Source organism: Myxocyprinus asiaticus, chromosome 20 (genome assembly GCF_019703515.2).
Source record: "Myxocyprinus asiaticus isolate MX2 ecotype Aquarium Trade chromosome 20, UBuf_Myxa_2, whole genome shotgun sequence".
Classification (NCBI taxonomy): domain Eukaryota; kingdom Metazoa; phylum Chordata; class Actinopteri; order Cypriniformes; family Catostomidae; genus Myxocyprinus; species Myxocyprinus asiaticus.
This window is the reverse complement of record NC_059363.1, coordinates 5027410-5053379: the sequence shown is the minus strand read 5'-3', so window position 1 is coordinate 5053379 and position 25970 is coordinate 5027410. Positions and strand designations below refer to the sequence as shown.

The 25970-nt window shown below is 38.7% G+C and overlaps 1 protein-coding gene across 1 annotated transcript in view; it reads right to left on the bottom strand.

Moving 5' to 3' along the window:
- LOC127411506 (A-kinase anchor protein 6-like) overlaps positions 1–25970 on the bottom strand; it is a 221117-nt gene that overhangs the window by 57914 nt on the left and 137233 nt on the right. The window contains exon 9 of the mRNA XM_051647145.1: positions 24153–24273. Coding sequence (XP_051503105.1) covers positions 24153–24273 — 121 coding nt within the window. The remainder of the gene's footprint in view (positions 1–24152; positions 24274–25970) is intronic.

Here is a 25970-nt window from a genome sequence, read left to right as displayed (position 1 = left end):
ATACAACTTTGCTGTCATGATGATGAAGCGCCAGTAAACTCTGTAATCTGGTAAACCCTGTAACAGCGATAGATCCCTGATTTGATCATACTAAAATCATGTAAACACATATGATGTTTACACCTTGTGGCTATATTTTCGAAACGGTGTGTATTTTTGTTTTTATGGACTGGCCCTATTTACATCCATTGTAAGTGCCTCACTGTAACTTTTTTCAAAATTAGTCGAAATTACTTTTATTTAATGTTATATATAATGTTTACATCCTGTGGATATCAATTGGCTCTAAAGCCATTAGACACGTCATTTATGACTTGCTCAACATTCAATATCTGAAAACCGTTTTGCGCTTAAAGGGAGTTTATCCCAAAATTTAATTCTGACATCATTTACGCACCCCAGTAATGTTGTTTCAAACCCAGATAATACCCAAAAGGGTTGTTGGGTAGAATGTGAAGAGACTGACAGCCTCAATCACCATTCACTTTCATTGTATGGAATAAAAGAGCAGCATCAACATTCTTCAAAATTTCTCCCCCTGTGTTCCACGGAAGAAAGTCATATGGATTTGGAAAGACAAGATGGTGAGTGGATGATGACTTTTTTTTTTCAGGTGAACTATGCCTTTATATCGTTACAGCAGTAATTGTGAATACTGTTGAAAATTTGGGCATGTAAGCTCAAGCTTGTGTGCAGAAATGACATCAAATATAACAAGCACTATGTGTGTAACATAAAAGGCAGTCGGCAAACAGAATGCTGTCTGAAAGAATTTCACAACATGTCTGCAGCAAGTAGCACAGAACATGAGGCCCAGATCAGGAGCTGTAATGATGGACGGAGTACACTCGTTTAATGCTCCATCTCTCCATTCCTCAGGGGACCATACAACTGTTTCTCCAGATTCTCTCCAAACAGCAGGTAGGACAGGAATCCCCTAAGGCTTTCCACAACACGGGAGCCAGAGAATATCACACACACACACACACACACACACACACACACACAGTCGAGACATATTCTCTCAAAGCTTCACCACCTCAAATCACTAAGACTCTAAGACACCTTCCTGACCTCGTTTGAGGGTGGTCTGGTCCTCTCAATCTTGTGTTTTCTATCAGAGGTCAAGAGATTGAGGATTCGGGGCAGTTTCTTCACTGATAGCACACATGTGTCACTGAGATGTCTATTTGATGTGTGCGTTTATGTGGACGATGTAATACATAAAGTGTCTCTGCAATATGTCGCTAAAATGTTTGCAGTCGGACATTTGAACAACATTCAATATGTCTTTTTGTGACATTTTTTGTTTATTTTTTTGTTTACAATGTTAAACAGATGTTTGTACACAAATATGATGCTTGCACATCTTGTGAAAGTTTCAGAACCTGGGACCAGATTCATGAAACTAGTATTTTCTTCTTATTTTATAACTTAAAGGAATATTCCAGGTTCAATACAAGTGTAACAGGGTTCAATGGACAGGAGGAGGCGGGAACCGGACGAAGCATCAAAGTAATGTTTAATGAGACATTAAAACATAAAGACAAAACATAAACACAAACGCATACAGGGCAGCTGCCTGTAGCTCTCTCTTTCCCGAACTGCCGAATCTCGTTGCACTTATCCCTCTCCTCGGCTGATTAGCCTGATAGGGCGCCGGGCCCCATCCTCCTTGTCACAACAAGTTAAGCTCAGTCGACAGCATTTGTGGCATAACGTTGATTAGCACAAAAAATTATTTCAACTCGTCCCTCCTTTTCTTAAAAAAAAAATAAAATAAAAAAAAAAGCAAACATCTGGCTTCAGAAGTCAATGGGGGCCAATCCGTACACTTTAAAATAATCAGTTTAAAAATTATAGCCACAAGATGTAAACAATATGACTGCTAACATGATTTCAGTGTAATAAAATCCCTTGCTAACCTTTTCTGTGCAAAGTTATATCCAGTTTTATAACTTTATAACTATACATTTGTTGCCATAACGCTGTAAAACCTAAAACCTTAAAACGATCATAAAGATTATGAATTAAACAACCGTACAACTGAAATAATACACACATTTTAACAGAAGTTTGAATGTAAGTGCTTTTATAAAATTATAAGCTTCAAATTTTTGCTTTTTAAAGCCTCAAAATGGTTCCATTTACTTCCACTGTAAGTGAATAACCTTGATTTATGTTTTTATTTAGTTTATTTTATTTTTTTAAAGAAAAGGAGGGACGAGTCAAAATTATTTTTTTGGTAATCAACATTATACCACAAATGCTGTCGATTGAGCTTAACTTGTATTGAACCCAGAATATTCCTTTAAGGAAAAAAAATAATATGTTCTCATCTTTTTTCTTAAACCTTCCATTTTTATATGTTTAGAGCTGCGTCAAAATCTTTCTACCAAGTCAGTCCTCTGTCGATCATCTTTGGAACGCTCTCAGGAGACTATTTCCAGTCATGACAGTTCAGCTCCTATTTACTTGTAAAGGGAAAGACCAAAATCTCCAAAATGGTTGGTCAAGATTACGATCAAAAGAGTTTTTTCATTAAATCCAGGGCATGCTCCAGTGAGGCTTCCTAAGCAACCAATTGGCCCGGTTGCTAGGGAGGGTAGAGTCACATGGGGTAACCTCTTTGTGGTTGCTATAATGTGTTTCTTGCTCTCGGTGGGGCACGTGGTCAGTTGTGCGTGGATGCCGTGTTGAACAGCGTGAAGCCTCCACACGTGCTAGGTCTCCATGGCAATGCGCTCAACAAGCCACGTGATAAGATGCGCAGATTGACGGTCTCAGACGCGGATGCAACTGAGATTCATCTAGATTGATGCAAGTCTCTACGCCACCACGAGGACTTAGAGCGCTTAATTGTGCTTCTTTACCTCAGATTACGCTAAAAGCGCAATCTTCCTGGCATGTATAGCTAATGCGCATGCGTGTTCTATAGATGATTGACAGGTGATGTCTGTATCTAAAAGGTGACTGGCTCTTTTACCTGTAAGGCGGGACTTCCTTTTTACATCTGTTGACCGTTGGGCACTAGAGTTACTTGGTTGAGCGTTCCAATTTCCCCAATTCATTTTAATAGAAGTGGCCTGTCTCTGCTAAATAGTCTCTGGCTGCGTCAGCTTTATTCAATCTGTTTTGTGTTCCATGGAAGAAAGAAAAATCATACAAGTTTGGAACAACATGAGGGTGAACCTGGGCCCGGATTCACAAAACATTCTTAAAAATAAAATCCTTTTCAACAACTATTTTCTTCTTATTTTTAACTTATGAAAACAGGTTAAGAATATTTTGCATTCCCGAAAAGACTTCTGAAGAATGTTATCTTTTTGCTTAAATTGTCCATTTTAATAGCTAGATACCTTTGTAAGAACTTCTTATAATTTATCTTGAAAACGTTCTTTTTTTTTTTTTTTTGCATGGATCCAGCTCTTGTGTGCCCTGACTTACCCTTTGTGTCCCTCTCTCCGAGTGCTCGGTTAGAGAGAAAAACACAAATGGAGCAAAGCCGCAGTGAGAGAGGAGAACATAAAGTGGAAACAGAGAGAGAGAGTTGTCCGTTGCTGTGGAGGTCTTTCCAGCATCCTGGAGCGGAGCCAGTCAAACAACAGGGAGCAAAGACAACAACACAGCGCTCTGCCTGCCGTGCAGTCCAGAGAACAACTCCAACATTACATCACAGCATTAAAATGCCATTTTGCCTTGCATTGAAAGGAACAGCCGAATGTACATAAAGAGTTATTTAGGATATTTTCAGACACAGATGCAGTAAATTGCTGTATCTCTCTCATAGTCTTAATGCCTCGGGACTATTTGCCCACAATTAGAGTACCGCCCCCTCAATGCCCCTCTCTGCTTTTAACTCTTATGAGTAAACTTTCCCAAAGCCCCACAGTGCATTCTTCAAGGCAAAATGCAAATACTGCTTTCCTACTGACTAGCTACTGGAAAATAGTCTTGCAGAGAGTGCCGATGTGTGAGAATGTATCTGTGTGTGTATGTGTGTGTTCGTGTCAGACAAATCCAATGACATAAGCCACTGGCAGACTACAGTCCGTTACCAAAGCTATACAAATATACATGAACTTATATATGGACACAGAAATAAATACAAGTACAGGATGATTGGTTTTAAATTAAGCACAAAATTCCCTGACTTGCACTTGCAAAAAAATACTATGGTATCACCATGAATTTTTGGTCATGGTAATGCTTTGGAGGTTTTTGTATGTGGTATCATATTAATACTATGCTTTTTGACATTTACCATGATAATACCATGTTTCTGGACATGTGCCATGGTAATACCATGTTTTTAAACATGGACCATGGTAATACTACAGTATGTATTTCATTTGGTAATACCATTATTTTTGGACTTTAATCAACGATAATACCATGTTTCTGAACATGTACCATGGTAATACTGTGGTTTTTCTGTCATTTACCATGATAATACTATAAAAAAAAAATTATGTACCATTTTTGTACATGTATCATGGTACTTCAATGTTTTTGGACCAAAGTTTGTGCGTCATTTACCATGGTAATATCATGTTGTTGTTTTTTTTTTTTTTTTTTTTTTTTTTTTGGATGTACCTTTGTAATACTATGTTTTTTATTTTATTATTATTATTATTATTATTATTATTATTATGCACCATGGTAAAACCCTGTTAATTGGACATGTACCATGGTAATACCACGTGTTTTAAACATGTTTATACTGTACTCATTCAGCGCCACTGTATCACATTCTAATGTCATAACTCCACCATGGTACCACCACAGGAAGTTTTTAGGACACAGGGGATAAGGCATATTGTGTTAAAGTATGACCTTTGACCTTTGATCTATGCATAACAATCGTTTATGTAGGCATTCAAATAATAATGCTCATTCCACCGTGATTTCATTTTTCTTTCTCATACTGATTCAATAAAACCACGGTATGAAGATAATCAGAAATATAATTCATTATTCGAGCTGCATCATTTGAATCAAACTGGCAGAGAATGAGAGAAAGACAGAAAACAAGAGTAGCTTTTTTTCGTTAATTAATCTCAGATCTAATACCCAGCTGTGAATTTCGCCCAGGCACACTTTCTTATAGAGAAAATGATATGGCTTCCTTTAGTCAACAGCAACATTTGGATTAGTGAATAATGCATGCAGCATAACAGGACTCTACCCGAATTGCTGACAACAAAATATTAATCTTCTCTCATATTCACCATCTCAAGGGTCTGATCTCCAGAACAGAACACCCCCAAAACTAATGCAGCATGTATTTAGGGAACACTAACAAATTTGCCTGTTTTCTGAGGGAAATTGACAAAGCACAGTTTTAATACATTTTGAACACAAGAACACTTCTCATCTGTATACAGGAAATAAACTCACACAGGACTGTGTTTGAGAATGTATGTTAGTATATGTGAGTGTATGAGTTTGTCTAAATAGGCTCTGGATGTTTTAGTGCCATCTAGTGGTTTGAGCATGTGCATGCATCACATTGTTGAGCCCAGAGTCAATTTAAGAATGGCCAGTGAGTCTCCTCTACTCTTCTCTCCCTTCCTTTCATTTCCTTTCCTTCTCTCCTCCAATGGCAATTTTAGGGGGTGGCCTGGGGTGGCCTGAGCCACCCCTGAAATCTCATTGGCCACCCCAGAACTGATTGGTAGTTCATCATGTTCATCAACACAAGAACGAAGAACCAAGAGAAACACCTGTCAATCAAAGATGACATCTCAGGCCATTTGTTGATTTAGAGTCACACTGACCCAGGGTCAGTTTTATATTTCTGACCATTATAGTAGTGGTGGAACTGAAGCTGTGTGAGCTGATTTTTGATCAGTGGGGAAGGGGCAGACTTCGGGCGGCCAGGCAGGTGCCGCAGGTCGCGGGCAGCAGGCACCAGGTCTGGAGTATAACGGACGGTCAGAAGCACTGTCTACCTCCAACTTCCAAGGAGTTGACGATGTCGATTTGTGGGCAAAAAGAAAGCTGTTAATTGAGAGGTACGTTCATCTAATCTAACGTTTAATTTATCCCGAATTTCCATCTGAATGTGAAAACATTCATGTAACATGTTAACAGTAGCTAGGTTAAAGAGTAAACTAGACCCTACTCCACATTCAGCATGTTATATTGATATTGACATGAAATATTAAATGCCATGTTTTCTGATTTAATGATGGAGGTGTGTTCAATAGCTAAAGTTATATATATGGCTAACCTGTGTGTTTGTGCTGTGACTGTACTTTAAGTCTTTACATGAGTTATTTATGAGCTCTTTATGTGTATTATTGGTCAGTCAGACCAATAAAATCTTCAAAGTTTTTATACCTTATTTGACATTTTAAATATGCAGAGGCAGGGCAAATTGCACTTAAATACCGCAAATGATTTGACTATTTTATTGGGTAATATTCAAAGTAATTGAAGCTATCAGAACATGTGGAAACCTGTGTAGACACTGTAAATAGAGTTTTGTTTTTTACTGTATATAGAGCTCTTTTTGGGTTTTCCAGACAGACACCTATAAGCCCCGTAGCCAATTTCACACACTGATTTGTACCCAATTTAACAATATTTCTGCTGGACAGTGCAGTTATAGCTAATAAATGAATGCATAATTGATTGAATGATTGATTGAATTGCATTTCCCCCAGGATAACAGCTATGAAGAGAACCAAAGATATTCAAATCTTTTTCTTCAAAAAAAGAAAAGAGCCAGAACCAGCCGCAGCTACTTCCAGCAGCAGTGGAAAAGCCCACTCACTGCCTAGATACAGCAGTGATCAGTCAGCTCCCCCTGCACAGCACGGTAATCCCTGTGACTTCTGGATGAACATATATGAATTTGCCATGTAATCTTACATTCAAGTTGTCACTCAGGTACAATCATATGATCAAATATCGCTGCAGCAAAAGATTAGTTAAAAATAGTTTTAATATAAATCATCACACACACACACACACACAAATATCATCCTAGCTCCGCCAGCAATGCAGAGAGAGAGAGAGTGTACAAAGAAAAAGACAGAGAAAAGCCTCCAACCTGATGTCTCTTTGTATTCAGACACTGCAGCTTCAAATTCAGTTGACTGGCCACATTCACAACAGAAAGTTGTGGGAGATGAGTGTGATCCAGGAGTGTCTGGAGCACCACCCGCCTCACCTCACAATAGTATGTCAAATTCAGTTGCTTCCTTTTCTGAGTTCCATGAATAGTTACTTGTTTTTTGTGCTCATATTTGATTTAATTTAAAAAGGGTGATCCACTTTTGCTCAGTGTATGTGATATTCATTTGCTAATACAGAGCAAACCCACACTTTAGCATACACAACATTATTAATATTTCACTACAGAACATAAAAAGATACAGGAAGAAAAGTCACATCAATGTGTCCATGCGCAAACTATGAATGTGATGGTTATTATTTTTATCACTTCAGGTTCTTCATCTAGTGGGGAAAGTGATTCTAATGACATTACAAGAGGTGATGTTGACACCATTGATGAAGAGGCTCTTCAGGCTATAAAAGCACATACTGCCCCACCCAGACCTCACGGTATGTTTTGACATTTAATCTTTCAGTCTAAACAACATTATGAGTGCCTTCTATGTAATTATCATGGAACAAGTTGTAATACTGACTGTTACTTAACTTTGTAACTAATCCTTTTGAATGTAATTTTAATGTTACATTCTTGCTCATATGACATGCCTTATAAAATGATGTAACAATGCATTGATACATTGCACCGGTTAGCCTCACGGTGATGGACTGATTTTGATTATTATTTGTAGATGTTTCACAGTCCAGAGCAGCAGGTCCAACACAGCCTCATCTGAAAATATTTCCTTGGACACTGCAAGGTAACAGGAAGAGGTGCTTCCACAGTGACTGGTATAACAGTATCCATGGCTTGAATATTCTCAAAGCCAAGACTCTGCCTATTGTTATGCATGTAGGCATTTCTCTCTGCCATATACCCCAGCATCTGTGTTCACATCACAGCAAGGCTTCAATCGTTGGAAAAAGGCAATGTACAGAGATGCTGGGTTCAAAGCACATGATAAGTCAGAGGGTCATGTCAATGCTATGTTTGCATGGGGTGAGCACAAGAAGGCAGTGCTCACTGACTTCTCCATACGTGATGCCATTAATGAGGCATACAAGAAGGCGCCTCAATCAGTTATCACCTGTACTTTTGACATGTATCTTTTTATGATTATACAGTATACCTAATGTTATACGCATATTATTGATCTACAATGAGAATAGCTCTTAAAAATGTGTAACTGACTTTTCCTAAACAATTGCTGATTTAAAAATGGATGTTATGTTAAAATAACCAGAGATTCCCAGAAACTGTAATAGGTTGAAATAGAACAGGAATAGAAAATTGTCAAATGTCAAAACTACAGTCTGATATTGAATACAAACAATTCAGTGAATGCTAACATGAGTTTTAGAATTCATTTATTATACATGTGTAGATGTTGAAGCAAAGCAATGCAATATTTACACATTTTGATCATGTGCCATTCATAAAGGTTCTCCCGGTATTGCCACCCCACACTAAGTCTGTGTCCCATCCTGGCCACCCCAGTAAAAATGTCCTGGATACGCCACTGCTCTGCTCTCTTAATTTCCTTAACTTTACTTTGCTACTCTATTTGTACTTTGTTTTCTTTCTCTGCCCTCTTTGTTTCCTTTCCTTTCCAACTCATTCTTTCATTTTGTGTTCTCTGCTCTCTTCCTTTCCATATCTTCCCTTTATTCTCTGCCTTTCCTGTCCTTTCCCGCTCTCTTGCTATCGTTTCCTTTTCCTTCTCCTTTCCTTTCCTTTCTCTTCTTTCTTCATTTCATTTCCTTTCCTTTTCCATTCTCTTGCTATCATTTCCTTCTACTTTTTGCCCTCTTCCTTTACTTTTCTTTTCTCTGCCCCTTCCTTTCCTTTCTGTGCCCTCTTCCGTTCCTTTTTTCCTTCTCTGCTCTCTTCCTTTCCTTCTCTGCCCTCTTTCTTTCCTTTCACTTTTCTTCTTTTCCTTATTCTATTGATTTAACTTTTCCCTGTCTGCCTTCTTCCTTTCCTTTCCCTCCATTTCCTTTCCTTTCCTTTCTGACTCGTTCTTCCATATTCTTTTCGTTCTCTGCTCTTTTCCTGTCTTTTCCGCTCTCTTGCTACAATTTCCTTTTTTCTTCTGTGCTCTTTTCCTTTCCTTTCCTTTCACGCTCTCTTGCTATCATTTCCGTTTCCTTCTCAGCTCCTTTCCTTTCCTTTCACTTTCCTTCTTTCTTCATTTAATTTCCTTTCCCTTCCTTCTTCATTTTCTTTTATTTTCCGATCTCTTGATATCATTTCCTTCTCCTTCTCTTCTTCTGCCCTCTTCCTTTCCTTTTATTTTTCTTCTCTGCCCTCTTCATTTTCTTTTCTTCCCTGCTCTCATCTATCCCTTTTCCTTCTGTGCCCTCTTCCTTTCCTTTCCTTTCCTTTCCCTCTCCTCTCTCTTAGAAAAACACATAATTGGGAATCAAACTCTGCATATATATTTACTTGACTTTATGCCTTCCAGTTCTCATACAAATGCTGGTAATACAATTCCTGTCTATCGGCTGATTGTGTTCCTTATTTGACAAGTTTCTGAGTTGGGAAAAATTGCAAAAGGAAGATACATCATATTTATGAGGTATAAACAGGTGTGGTCTGCAGTCTGCAGTGAACACTTCCACTAATTTTCAGTGTTTTCTATAGATCAAGTTGTGGAATGACACCATGGTGCACTTATTTAAATTAGTTTTTTCTATGTTCATCTATTATTGTTGTTGTATAAGCCAATTCAGATGAACCCGCCCCTAAACCACACATAGAAGACAGTGTCTGCATCCTCCGGAGGTCGTATTTGTCAGCCGCATATGTCATTGAGGCGGTCTCGTTTCAGAAAAGCGAGTAGGACACTTCGACTGCAGCCTTCGAATGCGACCTTCTTTCACGGGAATTCGGAGGATGCATGAGGTGTATCCTTCGTGGCCACTCACAACCCACAATTCTTTGCTTCATCGGAAATGACGCCAATTTGCCCGTAAATATGATGTTCAAACGCAAGGAATGTTAATTCCCAAGTTGAAGTACCTCAGTAGATGGGTGCAGAGTATATAATATGTATAATTATATTAATATAGTAATTAAAATAAAGTTTAGACTAAAAGTACACCTGTAAAATCTATTTTCTTTTCTCTTTACATCATTATAACTCTCCTAAAATGTACCTCATGCATTCCCTTCCAGAGGAACTTTGTTCCCTTCTCACTCAAAGCGCTCGCGCTTGTTAAAGAGTGGCGTGCTGTCATAGCAACCATGTTACGTTCCGTTTCCATTTGTCCTAGGAAGGCCATCTCGTTTAAATGAGGCTTGTTTAAAGGAGGACGCTCAGTATACTGCAGCCTTCAAAGGACGCGTCCTACCTAGCAAGCAGCCTTCGAAATGAGACACAGCCAGTGAATTGTCTGTTAAACAGACTTTTCCTGTCTAAGTGGGTGGCTCTTGGCCAGATAAAGCTGCAAAGTAGACCAAACTTAATGTTAATAGTCAAAAGTCAGGTTATGCAAGACTAGTAAATTGTTTGCGATTATGTGAATGTCTGTCTGTAGATTATGTTTGCATTTTTGTCTGTGTGTGCACAAGCCTGCGTAATTAAGTTTTAGACTGAGGCAAAGAAACAGGTGTGTGTGTGTGTGTGTGTGTGTGTGTGTGTGTGTGTGTGTGTGTGTGTGTGTTTGTGTGTGTGTGTGGTCATGCTCAATGAGTGTGTATCAGTGGGTGTTCTGCATTAGTGCTGTAATTAGTCAGCATCCTGCAGAAAGAGCCACTGGCTCCAGACGGCAACACCATCACAACTAACACACACACACAGACAACAAATCTATCATTTTACCACACAAAACACCACACATACACAATTCCCTTCAACCATCCCTCATGTGGAAGCTTCTGAGAAGAGACATTGAGAGACGCTGTAGGGGGACAAAACTACCCAATATCACATGCCAACCAGTTACAAAACACAGAAACCCTGAATATTCATGGATATGTAAACCATCTGAGAAGGTTTTATGGTCGCAAGATGGAAACAATGGATAGAGATATCTACTGAGCTCATCTCTGACCTCAGTTTTAAAGGGATGGTTCACCCCAAAAAAGGGATGGTTCTGTCATTTACTCACACTCATCAGAACATCTCACTCTCATGTCATTTGAAACAAGTATGATGCTTTTTGTTCAGTGGAACATAAAATTTGTTAGCTAGCAGAATTTTCTGTGAATTCCAACTTAAAATTTCAGCCTGAAAAACTAAAAGAACTGACATTTTTGAAGAACAATAATTTGTTGACTCATAAGCGAGGATCAGAATGCTAACCTTTAGCTTTCACTTATTCTAGGTATCAGAAAAAACAAACATACAGTGGTGTGAAAAAGTGTTTGCCCCCTTCTTATTTTTTTGCATGTTTGTCACACTTAAATGTTTCAGATCATCAAACAAGTTTAAATATTAGTCAAAGATAACACAAGTAAACACAAAATGCAGTTTTTAAATGAAGGTTGTTATTATTAAGGGAAAACAAAATCCAAACCTACATGGCCCTGTGTGAAAAAGTGATTGCCCCTAAACCTAATAACTGGTTGGGCCACCCTTAGCAGCAACAACTGCAATCAAGCGTTTGCGATAACTTGCAATGAGTCTTTTACAGCGCTGTGGAGGAATTTTGGCCCACTCATCTATGCAGAATTGTTGTAATTCAGCCACACTGGAGGGTTTTCGAGCATGAACTGCCTTTTTAAGGTCATGCCACAGCATCTCATTAGGATTCAGGTCAGGGCTTTGACCAGGCCACTCCAAAGTCTTCATTTTGTTTTTCTTCAGCCATTCAGAGGTGGACTTGCTGGTGTGTTTTGGATCATTGTCCTGCTGCAGAACCCAAGTTCGCTTCAGCTTGAGGTCACAAACAGATGGCCGGATATTCTCCTTCAGGATTTTTTGGTAGACAGCAGAATTCATGGTTCCATTTATCACAGCAAGTCTTCCAGGTCCTGAAGCAGCAAAACAGCCCCAGACCATCACACTACCACCACCATATTTTACTGTTGGTATGATGTTCTTTTTCTGAAATGCGGTGTTACTTTTACGCCAGATGTAATGGGACACACACCTTCCAAAAAGTTCAACTTTTGTCTCGTCAGTCCACAGAGTATTTTCCCAAAAGTCTTGGGGATCATCAAGATGTTTTCTGGCAAAAATGAGACGAGCCTTAATGTTCTTTTTGCTCAGCAGTGGTTTTCGTCTTGGAACTCTGCCATGCAGGCCATTTTTGCCCAGTCTCTTTCTTATGGTGGAGTCATGAACACTGACCTTAACTGAGGCAAGTGAGGCCTGCAGTTCTTTGGATGTTGTTGTGGGGTCTTTTGTGACCTCTTGGATGAGTCGTCGCTGCGCTCTTGGGGTAATTTTGGTCGGCCGGCCACTCCTGGGAAGGTTCACCACTGTTCCATGTTTTCGCCATTTGTGGATAATGGCTCTCACTGTGGTTCTCTGGAGTCCCAAAGCTTTAGAAATGGCTTTATAACCTTTTCCAGACTGATAGATCTCAATTACTTTCTTTCTCATTTGTTCCTGAATTTCTTTGGATCTCGGCATGATGTCTAGCTTTTGAAGATCTTTTGGTCTGCTTCACTTTGTCAGGCAGGTCCTATTTAAGTGATTTCTTGATTGAGAACAGGTGTGGCAGTAATCAGGCCTGGGTGTGGCTAGAGAAATTGAACTCAGGTGTGATAAACCACAGTTAAGTTATGTTTTAACAGGTGGGGCAAACACTTTTTCACACAGGGCCATGTAGGTTTGGATTTTGTTTTCCCTTAATAACAACCTTCATTTCAAAACTGCATTTTGTGTTTACTTGTGTTATCTTTGACTAATATTTAAACTTGTTTGATGATCTGAAACATTTAAGTGTGACAAACATGCAAAAAAATAAGAAATCAGGAAGGGGGCAAACACTTTTTCACACCACTGTATATGCTACAGTCTATTTCTGAGAGGTCGAAAAATGTGAGACCTTGTAAAGGGTGAGAGCCATAAGAGCAGCAGAACAAGTCACATTATTTATTACACAACCCCAGGAAAAACCATGGTGAAGAAACAGCAGCCTTCAAACAGCTTGTGTAGTGTCTGTCCTCCACTCTCATTCTCTCTTTCCTTGTCTGTCTCCCTCACTCTCCGTTTCTCTGATGCGTCTCCTCAGCTGTTCCTACACCTCTCATCCCTCTCTCCTTTTCCAGGTGTCTCTACCTTCTCTTCTATCCCTTCTTTCAATAATTCATGGGCTGTATGGCTGTCATTCCTGACAAACCACATTTCCCTTATTACAGGCATCTTGAGGCTCTGCATCAAGTGTTCATGTTGCGCATAAATCTGGTCAGAATGAGTCGGTCGGTGTAATAGATACAGAGGAGGGAGCTGTGGTCTTTATTCTGGGCCTAATGTTGATAGTCAGGGTGGGATGGGCGGTCTGGTGGACTGCAGGGATGTGACAGCCACGACAGCTCTTTGACCAGGGGCAGAGCTTGATCTCGGAGTCTGCATCCAACAACTTGCAGGCTTGTTGCATCTCTCCCCTGTGGAATGTCTTTCACTTTTTAATGCCCGTTTGCATTGCGATCAGCCATCTGGTGCATCGACATACACACGCGTACATTAATATGCACACATGGGTAAGAAACAAAAGAATGAAGGAAGGAAGGAAGATGAAAAAATAAAAGGGAAGGAAGGGAAAATAAAAATGAAAGATGGAAGACAGACAAACAGATCAGATGGATGGATGGATGGATGGATGGAAGGATGGATGGAAGGATGGATGGATGGATAGATAGGGTTTGTTGAGAGTGAAAGAAAGAAGGACAGAGAGTAAGAGAGAACGTGTTTATGCGTGAGTGTGTGTGTGTGTGTGTGTGTGTGTGTGAGTGTGGGTGGGTGGGTTTGAGGGGTTACGAGGACATTTTTTTAGGTTACAAACTGGTAATTACAAGGGTATTTTGCTATAAATGTGGTTTATGAGGAAATTTCTAGTGTCCCCATTATTGAAATCACTTAAAAAACATATTCAAAAATGTTTTTGAAAATGTAAAAATGCAGAAAGTTTTTTGTGAGGGTTAGGTTTAGGGGTAGGGTTAGGGTTAGGGGATAGAATCTATAGTTTGTACAGTATAAAAATCATTATGTCTAAGGAGAGTCCTCATAAGGATAGCCGCACCAACATATGTGTATGTGTGTGTGTGTATGTGTGTGTGTGTGTGTGTGTGTGTGTGTGTGTGTGTGTGTGTGTGTGTGTGTGTGTGTGTGTGTATAGAGTGTATTCTTAGCTCCAACACTAGGCCCTTTGTGTTCAGTCCCTGGCACCAAACACACACATAGCAGCCCTGATAAAGGGTGTGCGGTCTCTGGCTGGATCTGAGAGTGATGGATATTGGATCAAAAGGTGTGAGGAGGGCAAGAGAGAGACGGTTGAGAAGAGATCACAGTGAGGTAGCCAAGCGTGCACTGGGTCAGTCAGAGGAGTTATCAATACACTCATAACTAAACATCAATGACACTTCTCATCTCCTCCTAAACTCCTTCTCAAATACACTATTTGGCAAGATCTCACAAGCTTTCACTCTGTCTCTCTCTCTCACACACACACACATTTTCCCAGCCAGAGTGCTGTCTGTCTTTCTTGAGCCTGTGATGAGCGCTCATGCTTTTTTTTTTTTAAACAGACGGTCACTTGATCGCCTGCCAAACTGTATATATAGTTGCAAACCACCCCGGAAGTGTAACACTGCATTCGTATCAAATAGTATACTAGAAGAGAGTTAGTGCTTCTCAAATCATTGTATTTTGACAATAGTATGCCAAAGGTGCCTGGATGACATGGTATTTCTGGTGGATTTTTGAAGCATGCATTCATGTATGGTTTCTGGGGTTCTTAATATTAACTTTTATTACTGGTTCAATTTTGACTTTATCAGTTGTAGAAAAGTAGCTTTATATGTAGAGACATTATGTAAATATGTGAAGGTGAAAATCTCAGACATTTTGCAAAATTACGCTAATGTGCAGGCAACCCGAGTTTAAATCCAGCTTGGGTTATTTCCTGGTCATTTCACCCTTTAATCAATCTGCTGGTCCCTGTGGCAAAAGTAAAAAAAAAAAAAATGAATGAAAGATACAGTATTTTGTATATAACGGGAGTGTTCTACATTAATAGCCAGCAGCCATATCACCCTGTAGCTCAAGACTGGTTGCCCACTGAAGCTAAGCAGGGTTGAGCCTGGTCAGTATCTGGATGGTTGACCTCCTGGGGAAAACTACGGTTGCTGCTGGAAGAGGTATTAGGGAGGCAGTCACGGCCTCCTAATAATCCCCATCCATTAATTGGCTCTATAACTCTACTCTCTCCTCTCCACCAATAGCTGGTGTGTGGTGAGCGTACTGGTGCACTATGGCTGGCGTTGCATCATCCAGGTGGATGCTGCACACTGGTGGTGGTTGAGGAAAGTCCCCTGTTCACTGTGTAAAATGCTTTGAGTATAGTATCAGAAAAGCACTATATAAATGTAACGTTTGTTCATTTGTTGCATCATGGCACTTTCAGTGTATATGGGACATTAGCTTCTTGAGAAAAGAAAAAACACTATTGTTTACTTTTGGAAGTGACACAGTTGCCCTGGCTACTAGAGACACTACAGCATTAAATTGTTCCATTGAGAAGCTTTTCAGATGGAGTGACCCAGGGACCGCTCGCTATCAGTGAGAGAGAGAGAAGAGGAGGAGGAATTTATTTACCCTATATAAAGCATACCGGCCTAGAACAGAAGCGAGAACACAACCAAAATGGAAGAGTACAAGATAAACGAATACACAGCAATCAAATTTTAAAAAACATCCATTAGTGATTACCTACATTAGCACATACTTACAGAAGCTAGTGCAAGTGCATATGCATGTTTATAGTGATGTTTGAAAGTGCTGTATGTGTATGTCTGTGGGTAATGGTGCATGCAGGTGCGCCCAAGAGTATTTGCACAATCTTCGGCACATACCGCAGATGTGAACGTGGGGGTCTTTGGAAATAGTCATAACAGGGGAAAATAGTCATTTTATTTGTGTATGTGTGTGTGTTTGTGTGTAAGATTCTTGTGGGTAAATGTTTGTGTAAATTCTAATATATCATATTTTAGGCAAATTTTAAGGCAGCACCAGTTAAGACAATTCCAGAATGGATTGCACCAAGCTGAACTTCTTTTAACTTGACCCAACGTCTTAAAAACGTGGCACTCCTGCACGAGACACTGAAAAAACAGTGAGACACTGTGCAATGGTTAAAGACGTCTGTCTTGCACATTTTTACATGTATACAAAAATACGTTTTGTGTGAACGGCCCTCAGAAGGGTTTGGAAACCTAAGTTTAGCAAAAGGCCTCTGAAAAGAAAACTAAAGAAATAGAGGGGGAGATCGAGAGAGAGAGTGAGAGCAGTGATGTTGTGACACATTACATACCACCTGCTCCGGCTCTATATAGCAGCAATGTGTCACACGCAGCCACTGTCGCTCCACCAAAACAGACCGCCAACATACACACACACACACACACACACACACACACACAACACACACACAGTATTTGTAGCCTCTATAATATGCAATTGAATAACCACAGAAGCACGTCAAGTCTTAACTATAAGGAAAATGCAGAATGAGACATTGTCTGCAAACTTTTTTAATCTGGAGTTCAAAGCAGCGCTTGACACTGGCGTTGACGCCCTTTTTAATATTGTAGAGGATGAGAGTTTAAGAGAGTTAATGTGCAATGCAATGAACATGCAACCTATGGGGACTAGTTCTTTCAATTAATCAACCTCCCACTAAGACTTTGGGAAATGTTTAATGTTACTTGAATTGTTGCTATTTTTTGTGCATTTCTACCTTTACAATGTTGAAGGCTTTGTTTGTAAAATGTTAATAAAGCACTATTGTTACATATTGCTTTCCTTAGAAGGACATAAATGAATTTTGACAGGACAAGTACAGTTGTGCACAAAAGTTTGCATACCCTTGGAGAATTGGTAATATATGTACCATTTTTAAGGAAAACATGAGTGAGCCGGCAAAACACATTTCTTTTATTTCTTATGGGATTCATATTCAACTGTAGGTTATAACAGAATGGCACAACCATAAAACAAAACATGGCAACAAAGAAAAAATGAAATGACCCCTGTTCAAAAGTCTGCATACCCTTAGTTCTTAATACTGTGTATTGCCCCTTTTAGCATCAATGACAGCGTGCAGTTTTTTGTAATAGTTGTCTATGAGGCCCCAAATTCTTGCAGGTGGTATAGCTGCCCATTTGTCTTGGCAAAATGCCTCCAGGTCATGCAAAGTCTTTGGCTGTCTTGCATAAACCACACATTTGAGATCTCCCCAGAGTGGCTCGATGATATTAAGGTCAGGAGACTGTGATGGCCACTCCAGAACCTTCACCTTTTTCTGCTGTAACCACTGGAGGGTTACACACCCCCAAAACATCAGTGAGCCACCACCATGTTTCACAGTGGGGATGGTATTCTTTTCACTATAGGCCTTGTTGACCCCTCTCCAAACATAGCATTTATGGTTGTGACCATAAAGCTCTATTTTGGTCTCGTCACTCCAAATTACAGTGTGCCAGAAGCTGTGAGGTGTGTCAAGGTGTTGTCAGGCATGTTGTAACCGGGCTTTTTTGTGGCATTGGCGCAGTAAAGGCTTCTTTCTGGCAATTCGACTATGCAGCTCATTTTTGTTCAAGTATCGTCATATTGTGCTCCTTGAAACAACCACACCGTCTTTTTCCAGAGCAACCTGTATTTCCCCTGAGGTTACCTGTGGGTTTTTCTTTGTATCCCAAACAATTCTTCTGGCAGTTGTGGCTGAAATATTTCTTGGTCTACCTGACCTTGGTTTGGTATCAAGAGATCTCCGGATTTTCCACTTAAAAAGTGATTGAACAGTACTGACTGGTATTTTCAAGGCTTTGGATAGCTTTTTATATCCTTTTCCATCTTTATAAAGTTCTAACAAACTCATTGACTATTTATACACAGACACTAATTGCAATTTAAAAAGCCACAGGTGTGGGAAATTAACCTTTAATTGCCATTTAAACCTGTGTGTGTCACCTTGTGTGTCTGTAACAAGGCCAAACATTCAAGGGTATGTGGCCATTTGGGTGATTTCTGTTATCATTATGATTTAAAAAGGAGCCAAACAACTATGTGATAATAAATGGCTTCATATGATCACTATCCTTAAATAAAAGACAGTTTTTTGCGTGATCAGTCATATTTTCAAAATCAATGCCAAAATTTCAAAATTTCTGTCAGGGTATGCAAACTTTCGAGCACAACTGTATATATATTTAAATTACAGCACTTTCCAAAATCTGTGATTAATCGCGATTAACTATGAAAAATTATGTGATTATTCGCAATTATAATTTATTTTATTTTATTTTAACTACAAATTTTTTAATGGCACTTTTATATCCTTTTTTGGAGCTTGAAAGCCCCTGGACTCCATCCACTTTCATTTAATTCAGAGCAGCTCGGACATTCTGCTAAACTTTGCATTCGTTGTTCCATTGAAGAAAGAAAGCCATACAGGTTTGGAACATGAAGGTGAGTAAATAATTACATAATTTTCATTTTTGGGTGACTTATCCCTTTAATTTCTAAATGGAGATTTAGAAAAAATTATGTACTAAACTGTCATGAAATAAATGCTACAATGCAAAAAAAATAATAATAAATAAATAAATAAAATCTTAATAGTCTAGGCTTTTCTTTATGCAAAATAAAATGTAATTTTTATCAGCCACAACATTAAAACCACCTGCCTAATATTGTGTAGGTCCCCCTCGTGCATTCTGAGATTGTATTCTTCTCACCACAGTTGTACTGAGTTACCGTAGACTTTGTCAGTTCGAACCAGTCTGGCCATTCTCTGTTGACCTTTCTCATCAACAAGGCATTTCCATCTACAGAACTGCCACTCACTGGATGTTTTTTGTTTTTGGCACCATTCGGAGTAAATTCTAGAGACTGTTGTACGTGAAAGTCTCAGGAGATCAGCAGTTACAGAAATACTCAAACCAGCCCAGCACCAACAATCATGTCATACTCAAAATCACTGAGATCACATTTTTCCCCATTCTGATGGTTGATGTGAACATTAACTGAAACTCCTGAACGTATCTGAATGATTTTATGCACTGCACTGCTGCCACACGATTGGCTGATTAGATAATCGCATGAATGATTGTTGGTGACAGATGGGCTGGTTTGAGTATTACTGTAACTGCAATTTACTCAAAATGGTGCCAAAAACAAAAAACATCCAGTGAGTGGCAGTTCTGCGGATGGAAACGTCTTGTTGATGAGAGAGGTCAGCAGAGAATGGCCAGACTGGTTCGAACTGACAAAGTCTACGGTAACTAAGATAACCGCTCTGTACAATTGTGATGAGGAGAATATCATCTCAGAATACTATTCTTGGCAGCACGAGGGGGACCTACACAATATTAGGCAGGCGGGGTTTTTTTTCTCCCCTTTTCTCCCCAATTTGGAATGCCCAATTCCCAATGTGCTCTAAGTCCTCATGGTGGTGTAGTGACTCGCCTCAATCCGGGTGGCGGAGGAAGAATCTCAGTTGCCTCCACGTCTTAGTTGCCTCCACATCTTATCAAGTGGCTTGTTGAGCGCGTTACCACGGAGACATAGCGCGTGTGGAGGCTTCACGCTATTCTCCGTGGCATCCACGTGTATATATATATTTATTTATTTATTTATTTATTTGGGGGGAAATTTGGGCATATTTTTGTGAGATTCACCCATTTAAACTAAAACAAACTGAGTCCAAAATCTCACTAAATGAACCACTAATCAGCTCTGTGGCGTTTTAAAGAGACGCTGCATGAGCTATCAAAACAGATGAGATCAAGTGAAGAGTTGAGAATCCAAACAGCAAATGAAGTTGCATTTTACAGGTTTTGACAGATCACACAGACATGGCCAAGTGGGAAATACCTTTTATGACTGCAACTGGGAAAAGAGAGAGAATCAGATCTTTTGATTTCACATGCATAAAGACAGATAACAATGCCTCATAAACCTTGCTGTTCAAAGACACACCTCTCTTTCTCTGAACGAACAAACCAGTGAAAAGAAATGCATCTGCAGGGCAACGTGCATGCATGACAGATAAAGCTTGAACATAAAGGTTTGGTTGAAGCCAGGCTTTGATCAGCAAGTGCATTAGAGCGTGTTACATTACACTAAGATCTATTCAGCGTGCCAGAGCTCGCTAAAGGAGCGCCGAACGAGCCGTACACACACCGATGCTTTGAGCCCATGAGTGGCTAACAAGCTAACACCTGATTGATGCCTGACACGAAGCAAACACTCATAAACAAAGACGATAAACTACACATTAATTGGTCGAAAGTGCTAAGAGTATGTCAACATTTGTTTTATAAAAGAACTGAATAACAATTGAGTACATTTCGGTGAAACTACAATTTGTTGTGAAAGGTGGCGATCTTTGAGGAGAAATAGTCAGGCGGTTTGTATTTATGAGGTTATGTTTGGAATGGAATATTTGTATACACTGTATGCTGTTTTTTGCAGTATGTGAAACAGTAAAAACGATTCAATGATAAACATTTCAAACAGCAGTTGTTGTCCAGTTATCATCTCGGAATGTGGTGACTTTGTATCTTAAATCCAATTTTGTGTAAAAATATCATAATTTTATTGAGATGAAAAAATAAGTGAAGAAAGACATAGTTAGTCATGGATTATGTCACTTCCAGTTCATTCATTACACTGGAAATATTAGGTCAAGTTGAGCGCAATGCATTCCACGTAGTGTACTCTTGTTGCATGCTCCACAATTTAACAAATGCAGTAGGTCATCCGTGTATTTTATGCATACAGAAAACGTGCATACTATGCACAGTATAAGTATTCTGCATTCTGCAGAAAAAGTATGAGTAGTCTGATGGCAGTAAAACATTCTTAACATATCACAAGATGAAGGGACTGCCATACTACTCTTACTATTTCTGACTTATTTGGCAGAAATGCAGTAGTAAGAATAGTGTGGTAGTATGCTATTCCGTAGTATACTAACTTGTACTCTAGATGTACACAAGTAAACGACAAATGTGTTTGACCAAGGTGATAAAGATGAGAAATCTTTTGAAAATATAGTTTAAAACAAATGTTTAAAGTTCACATAATGTAGTATTTGTAACACTTTACAATAAGGTTCCATTTGTTAACATTAGTTAGTTAGTTAGTTAGTTAGTTAGAAAGAAATGTGTTAGTTTTACCACCTGACTTCGATTTGGTGGACAAAAGTTTTTAAAATGATAATATTTAAAAACAAAATTGTTTCAATGCTTATTTTTTTATTTTTTTTATTTTTTTTATTAAGAAATAATAATACAAGATTATCCCAAACTACTCATGCCAGCATTACTGTTTTCAGGAATTTCAGCTTTTAATTAGACTGTTTCCAAACGGTTACCCCACTCAGACATTTTTTACTTTAAACCCCAGAAAAAAATATCAAAATGACTTTGAAATCAGAAATGGAAAATATGTTCATCATTGTAGAGGTGCATTCAAGAAACAGTTTTGTGTGAATTGTATTTTTAGATCCAGACAAAAAATGAGCATCACGTCATTGACCCATGCTGCACGTTTTGTAGCAGCTCATCCAGACATTCCTTGCATTTCGAAAACTTGCATACTGTGCGCAGTAAACATACTGCATACTACAAAAACAGTACAAGAAATATGGTAGCATGCCATTCCCAATGCACCCCGGGACTAAAAGTCTTTTATGGAACTTAAAAGAAAACGCAGAAACCAGGCTGATATTTCTTTCTCTCTTACTGTAAGATATGACTAATGGTGGGGTCAGCATGCCCGATGAGCGGGAAGATTAGTTCTGGCCTTGAACGTGACCTCCAAAGGTTTCGAGGGGAGAGAGAGAGGGGGAGAAGGAAGAGGAGTAGGGGGCCGCCGACTCGCTGTTATTTCTCTCATCATTAGGGCTTGTTTCCAGTCCTGGGGGGGGGGGTGGTATTAATTTAATTTCTTTATGATTCACAATCTGCTCTTTTGAAATATGCCATATGCTCGGAGCAATTGCGGGATGAAGAGTGTCAGAATCAGTCTGGTAAAGAATGCCTAAATGAGACTGATTTACAGTCTTTGCCTCCCGGCGAGTCAGGCTTTCTGCCGCACCCCCGCCCCCCTCCATTTTCCACCATGATAAACTCCCCCTGCATGGGCAAACAGCACGCCGCCCAGCCCCAACTCGGTCTAAAACATGTACTCCTCTCCCGATCAATCCAACATACAGTCCTGATAACGCGTCACAGGAGAGAACCCCGCAAAAAACAGATAACAAACATGGAAGCCCAGTACATTTTTATTAGAGCGGGTGGGCATGCAATCAATACGAAGGACCAAAATCAGTTTGTTTTAATCATGAACAAACATACTGACCTAACACAATACAAGCCACTTTATCTGGGACTAATAAAAATTCATGGACTGTAAACAGAGTGAGGTACTATCTCGTCTTTGCACTCTCTCTTTCTTTCGGTTTTCCTCTCTCTTGTTTCTCTAAAAAATGAACTTTTATTAAAATGTGTTAAAAAGACAAAAATCCCACAAATTCTTCCATTGGGCAATAAATTGTTAACTAAAATAAAAAAGTTCACATAATGTAGTATTTGTAACACTTTACAATAAGGTTCCATTTGTTAACATTAGTTAGTTAGTTAGTTAGTTAGAAAGAAATGTGTTAGTTTTACCACCTGACTTCGATTTGGTGGACAAAAGTTTTTTAAATGATAATATTTGAAAACAAAATTGTTTCAATGCTTATTTTTTTTAATTTTATTTTTTTATTAAGAAATAATAATACAAGATAATCCCAAACTACTCAATACACACAGAAAAACAGACAGAAATTACAGGGTGAGACTCTAAAACATCCTCAGTGCAAAACATACTCACCCACTCACACGAAATTGAACTGGTGAGACTATAACTCAAAAGTTTTTTTTTTTTTTTTTGCATTTGTCAAAAAAAATACAAAAAATAAATCAGTTACAATGCTAAACACACACACACACAAACTCAGAAATGAAGGGGTGAGACAATAACACACTCACAATGCAGAATACACACACACACACACACACACACACACACAAACATACACACACAGAACCAGGGCATCAATAAGTGGAGTTCTACAGCCATTTTTTGGTCATTGTTGGCATTACAAGTAATCTTTTGTTTTCAAGCTGATGAAAGCAATCTAACAGACACACACACACACACACACACACACACATTTGCTAAATGAATTTTGACCACAGAAAGTTTGAAATTATTATGCATTTACTAAATTTTTATGTTTGAAAAAAATTATTGGTAGATAAATGATTATTCTGTCTTCTCTTTGTAACACCATGGTCAGGTTTGATTGCAAGCATAATGACATTAACTGCAAAAACTGACACTTCAACTCAATTTTAAAATGCTAAACTTTGACAAATAATAGTTTGATAATATCTATATATATATATCCAAATGCATCTCTTGTGATAATATGTAAATAAAATTAGGTTACAACAAGCCATCAGACTATAGAGTAGGTGTATACAGCCATCTACTGGCTGTTACTAGCATGACATGTTCATACCATTTATATTTTGTTCACCAGATGGAAGCAATCTGCCTCCAATTTATGTCACATTTTCATATTTTTTTCGTGGTTCAAATTTCTTTTGTTTTTTTCAAAAACATTTGTTTATTTGTATATGCAAACTAATGGTAAAATTTAGAAATGTACATGTAAATAAGATTACAATAGCATAAAATCCCAAAAGAAATGCATAATTTTATTGTTCTTACTTCAGGGAAGAAGAAATGGTATCATTCTCATCATCATCACCTACCATATGATGGACTCCACCCACTCACCTTATACAGGTGATGCTGCTGTTCTTCTGACATCATCAGATCGTGGCTGTCCGTTACTATGGATTCCATATCCATCAGCCAATCCCAGAGCTCCTGATACTCAGCCTCAAACTCTGATAGACTGGATGGAAAAAGGAAATGTAGTACAATTATTTAAAACAAGGCACACTTTGTCTAATATTAGAAGTAGTCTCTTCCTGTTCACTGTTTTTCTGGCTCAGGTGAGGTCTAGGGAGGCTGCATGCAGACATATTTTACTGGGTGAATATTTGACAAGTGGAGGTAATTATACTAGCCCGTTAGCGGGCGGTGCACCGAGGCACAGTGCGTCGTGGGTATGTGAAGTGTGAAAGAGTCGGCGAGCACAAGGGATCTTTAACCTGAGTGACGGCTCGTGAGCCAGAACATCTTAATTAAACATGACTTCACCTCCTGATCGCTCAACACTGCCTTCAGCACCACTGTGAAAGTGTATCAAATATTTTTTAACAGAACAAGTACGATTGTATGTGCATATATTTGCACTATAGCCATACAGGCTAGACGCACACTCATAAATGCACAAACATCACTACACATGCACAAACAAACATATTAGTGTCTAAACTTTGCTTAGATTTTCGCCTCAGCAGGAGGGCCACAGATTTATAAACATTAGCCTGAAAATTGTTTCGAATTTGTGCAGCTTTCGAGCGCTTTGACAGTTATGTCAGACTAGCACCATTTTCCTTCCTCTCACTTTTCAAGCAGTCCTGTTGTCCCTGAAGTAAAAAAAGCTATGAATGAAGTTACACAAATAACGATAAAAAACGGTGGAAGAGAAATCAACATTTTCTTTTTATTCCAATTCAGAGCAGACACAAAAGAAACAAGAAAGCAGTAGCACGTGTGAAATTTCAACAAGGATGGTGGTGCAAATTAGCATTTCCAAGCAGGCGCTGATTAAACAAAACGACGTTGGGGAGTACGTGGAACATTTGAGCTGTGTTTGTATGCAATGCATTGATCAGAACAAAACGGCAAAGACAGCAAATTAGAAACAGTCAGACGTGTGCAGAAGAAGTGTGAAGACTCCCTCAGGCGCTGCACTCAATGACTGATATTAAAACTCAATATGCTTTTTGTGAGTTAAACAGACAAGCATATTTCTGTATTCTTGCATACTGTATTGTTTTTCGTGGTCGTTTTTTTCTCCTCACTAACATAAATCTAAATGCTTGTAAAATAAGCTCTGGGGGCATCCAAACAACATTAACAACAAATAACGAAAAACAAGCAGGAGAAAAAATGTGAGATCCATTTAGCAGACGTGCATCATGGGATTTTGATCTGTCAGCATCATTTTTCCTCTCGCTCGCTTTGGGTTGTGAACACAACAAGTTGTACATCCTTTCTAACACAAGCACCCTCAAGAGTGAACCCTCTGACCATGAATCTCACAAAAACACGTTCAGGTCACATTTAACCTGAAATTTAAAAGGAAAAAATAAGCAGTTACTGTATATTTCGTGTATAACTGTATAAGTCTTAAAGATTTAAGATTGTTTAAGTCACATTTCAATGAAAAAAAAATAAAAATATTCTCATTGCTGTCACGTATCCAGACATTAAACTTGTGAGGTTTTTTCAAATTATATCAAGGCAGTAAAATAAATACTACCATGATCCTAAAATACTTTACCATTTAAATAATATTAATAGAAATTAAAAAGAAAGAAATAATATTAATAAACTATAGTTTTAATAATAAATTATTAAATACAGTGAAATACTTTTAAAATACGTACATTTAATTTTGTTTTATTTTTTTTATTAAAT